At 38.2% G+C, this 10,340-nt stretch overlaps 1 protein-coding gene across 1 annotated transcript; it reads left to right on the top strand.

Annotated features, from left to right (window-relative positions):
• The first annotated feature begins 1,534 nt into the window (after nucleotides 1–1,534).
• On the top strand, nucleotides 1,535–5,918 carry LOC135472634 (zinc transporter ZIP1-like). Its single transcript, XM_064752237.1, has one exon. The coding sequence runs from the start codon at nucleotides 1,645–1,647 to the stop codon at nucleotides 2,776–2,778; it is 1,134 nt and encodes a 377-aa protein (XP_064608307.1). The 5' UTR covers nucleotides 1,535–1,644; the 3' UTR covers nucleotides 2,779–5,918.
• Nucleotides 5,919–10,340: the final 4,422 nt, after the last annotated feature.

Here is a 10,340-nt window from a genome sequence, read left to right on the forward strand (position 1 = left end):
TCCAGTATTTTCATAGAGAAGACTGTATAAGCCTATTTAAAAAAAGCAAACAATAATTCATTTAATGATAGGATGTACTGATCATCAGTTATACTCCAAAGTTCGGTGTATATAAGCAAGCTGATGACAAACACTCAACCTGCACTCTCGTAGGCCCCAAGTTTGTTTTGTTTCGGGATAAGCTGATTGTTGCCTCGAATACACTATACTGCTAATTCTAATTAGGCCTACTCTCAAAAATAATAATCTGTTCAGTTTAACATAAAAACCTGTTGTCTGAGTGATGCTAGAATGTATTCTGTTAATATAACACGACAAGACTATATAATGAGTCATATTCAATGCAATCTTTACGTAGATTTAAAAGAAAAGATAACACTAGAGCAAATTTGTATGCATCGATGAAGTATCCCACAGTATATTAGCTTACGTTTATATTTCTGTGATGTTGCACACATGCTACCGCGATAGCACAGTTCACTGCATAGGCCTAAGCAAAATTGAGCACATGGAGACAATCAAAAGCGCCACCGTGTTATCATTTTTAACCAATCAGGCGTCAGTTATTTTTATAACCGCCACGCGTTAAATTTAACAGATTATTTTTTTTTGGATCAGATTGGGGGAAGATAAAATTTTGTAAATGAAAGCAAAATATGTTATTGATGTAATCCCAGCTTGTCTGAATGGCAAGCATGGAGTATGCCAGTATACTCATTTTTAACTGTCGTCAAATGACTGAAAAATTGTCAAGTACCACGTTAAACCCCAAGCACTCACTCACTCAGTCACTCATTTTTAATATTGTTACTTGAGTTTGTTGTTTAATGTCATATATACAAGAGTTTTTCCCTTTTACTATGGTAAGCCTATAGCCATTTTCTCATGCTGGCTTCCTCTCAGGCCGTACGTGAGAAGGTCCTGCAGCAACGGATGGTTGACGGCTTCCTACGGGCTCTGCACGGTTCCCTCCAACCAGAATGCTGGTTGCCGTCGTATAAGTGAAATATTCTTGAGTACGGCGTAAAACACCAATCAAATAAATAATTTGAATTAGTAGAATATGCAGGCCTATGTTATGTTTAACTGTAGGTCTTTTGGTGCTTCAATAACAGAATAAGTTCTAGCATGACTCAAACAAGTCTTTCCGTTAAATTTACGCAATATGCAATAGGCCTACATCAGAAAGCGTTTTGAAACGCATTGTATAAAAGCGTTGGCTACGCCACAAGAATCGGAGTTACACATTCGCAAATAATGTTATATAAACGTATTTGTCATAGATCTGTCAGACACTGTTTCTCATCGACACTGATTCTGTTTAAACTTTCATGACAGCTGAGTGCAAATAAGTCAAGAACTTGAGCAGGCTGTACGAAGTTCAAGGCCAAGGCTCTTTGCAGGGGCGACGGCACTGCCGGCACGGAGCGCATGCTACATAGTCACGTGACTGTCACATGATGTGGAGGAACAAGGAAGATGGCGTACGCTCGTTGTCAGCTGTGTGCAGTGCAATGTGTGCAGAAAACAAACATTCGTGGCCCTGAAAATCGGGAGTGCAGCTGTTTACTTCCCCGACATTTGTGATAATACGAGGATCTGCCTTTTATACACCAGTATACGGTTGTCTTTAGAGCTGTGAAGATGAGAGTAGAAGTTGTAAAGGGCCTCGTGCTGGTGGGGCTGTTTCTTATGACATTTCTCCTTGGTCTCCTTCCGGTGAAGATCGTCAAGGTGGTAAGACAACGCAGCGTTCAACGAGGATCGCGGCAGACCCGCTACAAGCGAGTTATGTCTCTGTTCAGTTGTTACGCGGCGGGCGTTTTTTTGGCTACGTGTTTACTAGACCTGTTTCCCGACGTAAGAGATAAACTGAGCGATGTGTTAGATGAGGCGCAGATTTACACATCATTCCCAGTTCCCGAATTCGTCATGGTATGCGGTCTGTTCCTTATACTTACCGTGGAGCAGATAGTACTGTTTTGTAAGGAAAGTAAAGACTTCTTGAGACACTCACACGATGCTGCGAAGACATCACCCATGCGTGATCACCGGTCATTGAGTCGCTCAGCTGAATTCAGTCCACGGTCATTGAACTGTATAACTGACCGTCCGCGATCAGCAACATTCAGCTCACCTGGTACAGTACAGCGAGGAGAACGGGGCAGCGATGAGTCCAGTCGTGTACCCCTCCTACGGAATGAGAGTCATGATCACAGCCATGACCACAGTTTTGTCACAGAGGCACAGGATCATTCCACATTCAGGTCTCTGCTCCTACTGCTAGCACTCTCCCTGCACTCTGTGTTCGAGGGTTTAGCAGTAGGCCTTCAGCAGAAGGCTGTTGATGTACTGGCAGTATTCGCAGCGTTAGCACTCCACAAATGCGTGCTCAGTTTTAGTCTCGGGCTCAGTTTAGTTCAGAGCGAGTTGTCAAATGGTGGCATCATACGTTCTGTTGTCTTGTTTTCCCTGTCTTCTCCGCTGGGTATAGGAATTGGCCTGTGTATAACAGACCTATCAAACACGAATGCAACTCATTTAGCGGAAGGAATTCTGCAGGGAATTGCTTGTGGGACATTCCTGTATGTGACCTTCTTTGAAATGTTGCCTCATGAATTCCACTCTTCAGATGACAGACTGATGAAAGTTTTGTGTTTGTTACTCGGTTATAGTACAGTGACGGTCATACTGTTTTTCCACAATAATGTAGAAAAACCAACCTGTTTCCGGGGACCTGGGCCATTTCCTAGTGAAAGTTATAATGCAACAACATAGTTGTACTAAACCCAGAAAGTTTGTAAAGAACCTGCTTGCCTCATCAAGAAGTCAGAAAAGCCGTACTGAGTATGGAGAAAGTAGTTTACTTGTGTAAAGCCAACACCAAGCGAAAGTTATTAGTTATATGTATGTACTGCTTTACAAACCATTTTCTTACACTGTGTGTTACAGAATAGGAACGGGATACCTGGTTATACCCAGTAAGAACAACAGATGGTCGGCCGTATTGGAGCTGTGGCTCCAGTGGCTAGTATAGCATCATTACTCCAGTTCATGCATGGCCTCTGTAGATTACGTGCACGAAATTATCATTTATATTGTGACTGACAGTTGCTGATATCATACTCCTTACAGCGCATGTTCTGCTCTCTATGCTAGCTTTACATCACTGCCACTACTGAACAAGCTTAACGTGGCTCATTTAGGCTTAGCCTTACCACTGGCGTCCTTGCGCCAATCAGCATATAATCAGCATTCATCAATGAAACTGTGTCAAGTGATTGTTAGAATCATGTTGAACATACATGGGCATCAAGTATTGATATGAACAAAAGCTGAGAGAGAGACTTTGTATTTTCTGAAATCACTTCCTGCCTCATCATTGTAACCCCAGTGACCTCAGCATTGTTTAAGATTTCTGCGCAAAATTTCTGATTGGTGGCAGTGATGTAATCCAGTGTAGGGAGTGACGTCTGCGCTGTGAGGAGTGTGCTGATATGTTTCATGTTCTGAACTACTGTACCTCATAATTGGGTGTACGGCAAACCACACTGGACTGATATTTACTCTTAAGATCAAGCCTTCTCATTTAGTCAAATCAATCAACTTTAACTTTTCTGATAAAATATTGAGAGTAATATGTACATCAGTGTGTCTGATTTTAACTTAAACAGCATTAATCAAGGTACTTGCTGATTATTGAGAGTTTAAATGGCTGTCTAGCATTTAGGTAAGGACTTTAATACTGTTTTTCACCTAAAGTTTTGCATTTTTCAAGTAACACATTTTGCTTGAATCTGATTGGTTCACCCACCATATAGGGCCACTTAAGAGTTTGTGTGAAGCTTGATTAATTACTTAGCAGAAAATGTTAAGTGTTGTCGTAAAAAGTATCATTTTAGAGCTTGTGATTCTGAAAATGCATTTTTACATACAAAACTTTAGGTGAAATAACTAATCCATAATTTTCAGATAATCTGTCATGATGTGGTGTATTGTTCTTTTGCCTGAAGGTAGGCAGTTGGCAATAAACTTAAGTTGCAAGTAAGCAACTGCAATTTTTGAATAGCAAGACATGTAAAATGGTGACATAAAACCCCCAAAAAACAAAGCATAAATTTAATTTCGCTTTGTTTTTTTAGAGAACTTGTTTCTAACTGCCTACCAGAAGTACACGTCCAAATTGATTAGATGAGCATATAAATGTACATATACATGTACTGTACTCCTGTACAACTTGAATGCTTAGACCTATGCTCTCCCAAATAAGAAAGGCATGTCAACACATGCTGGTGACACCTGATGCTGAGATTAATATCCACACCTGGTGTCATAATCCTGATAACTGAATGAACTTAAATTGATTATGTTATGATTGCTAGTTGACATTGAAACTTCCTTATTGTCTGTCTTTAATGGAGACCTGACAAATGCCCGGCAGCAGGAGCTGGACGTGAATTTATTGACGTCAGATGTTTCTTTCCCAGGTCATCATGAAGATGCTACAATTAAAACTGATACATTGTAATATTGTAGACATTGCACTACAATCCATTTTTGATGTATCAATAGCTCAAGGTCCTACTTCATACTGGCGCCACCTAAAATATGCTGCCTTTTTATTGGCTGATAATGACTGCATATTAGTATACTTGTACATTACTTATCCCACATTGAACCAAACTAGATTTATCACAGGAAAATTCACTCACAAACAGTAGGTGTTTCTTTTTTGGAACCTAATATATACTATGTTCATACTCTTATCCTGAAAGAGTGCAGTCTCTGTACCCTGAGTTCAAGTCCACCTCATGCTGGCTTCCTCTCCAGCCTTACGTGGAAAGGTCTGTCAGTAATCTGCAGATGGTCGTGGGTTTCCCTCTGGCTTTGCCCAGTTTCCTCCTGCCATGATGCTGTCAGCTGCAGTATAAGTAAAATGGTTTTGATATACAATGTAAAACACCAATCAAATAAATAAATAAATGAACGAGTGACTGCAGTTATACACACACCCCTACAAACTATAACTAACATAACTATGCCCACATTTAGCATTAACTTATGTATGAACATGGCTGCTTCACACATATTGCTTTCTACAAGATTTTCTCCAAGTTCCTTAGGTAGTTTGTATTGTTATACAAATCGGTTTATGTCTAAAGTATATACAATGGTAACAGTGTTAAAATGTTATTATGTAGGCTTTATAGTTTGGTTCCTATAAAGAACAGAGGTTAAATATAATAAGTCACACAAAGATATTTGTTTTCTCAACTGTTACAGTAGTGGTATTATTTACAAGGTGAATACCTCCATGTGTTATTCCTCTAACTGCTGTTATTGTCACCTTATACAAAGAGTATTGGAGGGACATCATGTTTATATGAATTTTATGAACAGTTCCTATTTTCGAACCTGTAATATAAGTTCTGTCATTTAAGTGTACCCTCGTAGTTATTGTATGTATAACTTCAGTTCATACTCTCCAACCATTAGGTAAGTCCTTGTGTACTTAGTTCTTTTGTTATGTGATAGCCTATCAACAGTGCTTACTGTATGTGTAATTTCAGTTGATGCTTTCTCAACATGTTCTGTATGTGAGATATACATAGTGCTTTTGTTATGTGATAGCCTATCAATAGTTCTTACTGTATGTGTAACTTCAGTTGATACTTCCTCACCTTGTTCAGTATAAGTTCTGTATGTGAGATATACATAGTGCTTTTGTTCTGGGATAGGCTAGCACATCAGTCTTTATTAACTGTTTAACTCTAGTCCATATTCTCCACTGTTCTACCTGTTGTGAGGTGTATTTAATCACCACAGTGTTGTTATTTATTGTGTGTCAAACATTACTTCACATTCTTACTTAATATTCTAAGTATACATGTATAAACCAGGTTTATATACATGTATGTATGCAATGTGTTAGTTGTTTTTTTTTTTGTTTTTTTTTTTGTATATGGTTGGAATAGACACCTGGAGTAGTGGAACGATATAGTGTGAGGTAGTCTGGACTTGTGTGCGCTATGTTCCTGTACACCTTTGAATCTCCCCTTTCGTCAGTTGATTTATAGTTATAAGTTTTACTCTGATAGTTACACAGTATAATATACCAGTTTCCTGTGCCACTCAAAGTTGATTGTACCTACTTTGGTCATCATAAGTTGTCAGGGTAGGTACCAACCAGTTACCCAATGGTGTGTGTGTATGTGTGTGTGTGTGTGTGTGTGTGTGTGTGTGCGTGTGTGTGTGCGTGTGCGTGTGCGTGTGTGTGTGCGTGTGTGTGTGTTTTTGAACAAGGGCTGGATTTTTAGTCAGAATCTTTTTCTCATGGACACTTGAAATTCCATCATCATTTTTTTTTAAAATAACCAAGCAAAATTAATATTTGATCAAATTAGTGATGGAATAAGTGAGAGTAAAATTTGAAGGTTTCCCTTTAAGAAAAGCACCCAGTACAAACTTCGAAAGCCCAGTATTCCTACTCCAACGTATCGCATGGAAATGCAAGGTTTCATCTTACTGGCATGCATGTAAATGTAGCAATGCTATGTTTTTTTGTAATTTGAAAAAGATGTGAGCAAAGAGATTGATTTGATGGAGGAGTATTCAGAGGTTTTGGACTTAATTACCTCTGATCATCTTCACAAAATGTGAATATTAATGATTTAGCTTTTATCACTGTTCTGAGTTGTGATATATGTGATTTGACAAAAATGCCACAAGGTGCCTTAGACATACTACCAATCATAAATTAAAAGAAATTTTGTGCGTCTAATAACTAAGCTGTGTTAAAATTTAAAGATGTAAAATATTTATATATCCCAATGTATGGTACCATATGACTCATGAAAAATGGTACACTTACTGTATGAAAACAATATTATTTGAACAGTTATATTGTACAATAATGCCAGTCTCCACTTTAGGGCTTAGTGGTCTCATTATAATTTATATAATTAGACAGGATGACAAAAAGTTTACAAGAAAACATGTACTGTTGTTGAACACTGGTCACATTTTTGTGATGTTCCTTCTACAGTTGAGCGTGTTGAAATTTCAGACAATAATATGTCGTTATATACATGTAGTATGATTTGGACAGAGCATTCCAGTTCTCAAATGTAAGCTGTTATAGCCAGTATATATGGTTGCTCATGCAGCTGGTTCATGCGGACAAGTGCAAAAAGGTACAGATGCGTGTAGGTTAAGTTGTGATCATACATTGTTTAATTCTGAAGAGACTGATAGTTTTAGTGTTTCTTTATACCAGTAATTGACACAGGCATTTTAATATCAGGATACAAATGTGACCCTGCATAGAAGTTTTGCTCACCACTATGTGACCTCGCACAAAATTCGGGTTAACTCATGTGATCAACTTTATGCCTTTTCGGCATAGTGCATTTCCACATTTGCGTATCACTGGCATATTTTATTAGTTACACTTAGCACCTGGCTGCGGTGGTCCATATCTGTACTGTAGTGAAGATACAAACAGTTGTCCATTTGGTGCTATTTTACAGGGTTTTGTTTCTTTCTTTAGATAATAACTAAGTCAATAACTAGTTTTTTTTACCGGTTTAGAACCTTTTTTGTACGGACGGAATGTTTAATATAGTTACCTCCCCTCACTTGTGGATTGTCCATTTTTATATATTATAATGAACCTTGTTCAGTTGTTACGGATAACCGTTAATGCTTGAAAAATGGATAAAACTTCCACATCACCTTTGATCATCATTAGCGAGTTGACATCCTGTTGGCCATGAATTTAGGCAAATAATGGATCTTCTATGTGCAAATTCAGTCGAAGTGACTCAGTTTTGCTGATGTTTCCCCCGTATTAAGGCTGAAGTATTGACGGCATTTGTCGGATGTAACTGTTTGTTTGGCCTTCAGACGAAAAGCTCTAGGATAAGGGTGACGACAGGCTGTGTACCTCTCTGTTGTTCAACAGTTTCTGTACAGGTCATCTGTCTTTAACACTGTGCAAATCCAGGCTGTGTGATTGTTTCGTTTAAGTTTGAGTTTACTCGAGTAGAGACTATGCTAATTTCCCCCAGTTTGTAGGCCAGTACGAACGATTAGTTACGCTCATTTATCCTTTTTATTTACCTTAAAGCGTCCCGGACTTCGCGTTTTTGTTCACGTATATGTGTTCCTAGAGAAATCCTGACAGCGAAAATGTAACTGTAAAATTGCTATAGTGCATACACATTTGAGTTTATAACTTTATGTAGGCACATCTTTATATTATTAGAAGAGTGGAACCTTTTTGATGTTAAATGTCCAGTATTAAATTGAAGTTTTATATTATAAAACTTTTGTTTTACATAGGCTTAATGATGGTATTTTTTATACGTATGTTGAAGCAGAATTCCTAGTGCAGTTCAACCTGCAGCCACGCGCAAACACGGTCTATAGACCAGTAAAGCGACTTGTTAGTGGCCTGCACAGTACTTTCGGCACTGTTCTTCTCGACCCACACCACTAGAGGGCCGTTAAGGTTGAACCAGACCCTTTTGACGACCGCAAGAGTACCTATATCCAACACTAACGGTTAGATTTTAATCTTTTCCAGAGACTTTTGTTGCTTATCCATTCAGTAGCAATGAAATATTTTAGATTATATTACATATACACTAACAGGTTTCATAGAAAAGCAATATGGGAGCAAAGAACCACGTAGTTCTCTGAAGAACCAAGTTTTCTAAGAGTGTAACGTGTAAAAATATATGCACTGGCCATACTACATGCGAATCTCCTATTTTCAGATATACTCATTTTAATGCCTTCAAAACCTCTGTATATGTTATTGCTTTTGTAATTGTATTTTAAGGAAAATACATAAGCGGACAATACCAATACGTTTTTGTTATCGTCTATATATGCATGCAGGATCCACCGTGGCCTGGCGATTAGCCTGTTAGTGCAACACAATGGCTCGGGAGCCTCGCACCAATGCGGTCCAGCTCATGCAGGCCTCCTCTCCGGTCGGTCGTAGGTGAGAAGGCCGTGTCAGCAACAGCCTGTGAATGGTTTTGGACTTCCCAGGTTTCCTCCCACCATAATGCTGGTCGTCGTGGTATAAGTCAAATATTCTTAAGCAGGGCGCAACACAAATAAATAAGTCACAAGTAAATCAGTTTAAATGCGGATTGCACGTTATTTTTTATCATTTTCTATCCTGTTAACGTTTAAATATTTCCACTAGCCGAAAATCCGTGAGTTGATAAAAATGTTTGGACCATATGTGTTAAAAATAAACAAATAGTGTGACGCAAAGGGCAAATATGGTTATGTATCGAGATTTTAAGGTTAGATTTGGGTAAAAAAAATCACTTTGTGCAATTGGCCCCTGCATGTGGTTAACCCGGGCTTCAGTAATATTAGAGAGACTATCGAAAATTTTGGCAATTTTTTTTCTGTGCACATTGTACGGTTCAATGTCGGTAATAAAGTTCGTCAAACTTAGAATAACTGTCGCTTATAACATTTTCCACCTTTTTACCACTATTAATTTTAGAGGTACTGTTTCAGTTCCCTATATATTACATCATTTATATTTGGAAAACTACTCTTCTGTTTTCTTCTATAAATGAGGTATTTGACAGGAATGATTAAAATATGGAGAGGATAACTTCTCTTATCGTCGAATTTAACCCCAAATCCACTTTTATTTCTGTTAGTGTTTATAACAGCACCATTTTTCAGCCACACTTAAAATTGTATAGCCCAAGCATATTAACTAGTTTGCAATAAATAAATGCAAATGTAGATTATGAGCCAAAATTCATAGAAGCTGTGGCATCTATGCAATTGGAAAAAACATTCATTGTTATAATTACAGTCCGATCGGTTGATAAATTCATGCTGATTAAATTTCTGGGTAACAATTGTGATGCATTTTGCCGGAATTAAGTTGTGCCACCTGGAGAATGTCTGTAAAATTCAATCACACCTGACGTTTTGCTTCGACTTTATATAGTATTGTATCATAAAAGTCTGTATATCTTTGTTTATGTCTGTGCAGCAGTGCACAGGCGAGACTAACATTTCTTGAAAGGTAATTATTTGGGCTATTTAAAAATAACAGCACAAACTCTATTGGATTTGCGTTGATCGATTTTTGCCCCAAAATGTCAAGTATATAGTCTTTTTAAAAGGGTTGTGTTGTCGCCAGGTGTATCTTCTCTCAGTCGAAATTGTGTATAGTGGGTTTTCCTTACAGGACACATTATTAAACGCCTTTAGCCAGGTCGTGTTTTGGTATAGCCGTTTTGTCTGTTTGTCCGCTCGTCGTATATGCGGACTGCAACATGAGTTGTTTATCA

Source organism: Liolophura sinensis, chromosome 8, assembly GCF_032854445.1.
Source record: "Liolophura sinensis isolate JHLJ2023 chromosome 8, CUHK_Ljap_v2, whole genome shotgun sequence".
Classification (NCBI taxonomy): Eukaryota; Metazoa; Mollusca; class Polyplacophora; order Chitonida; family Chitonidae; genus Liolophura; species Liolophura sinensis.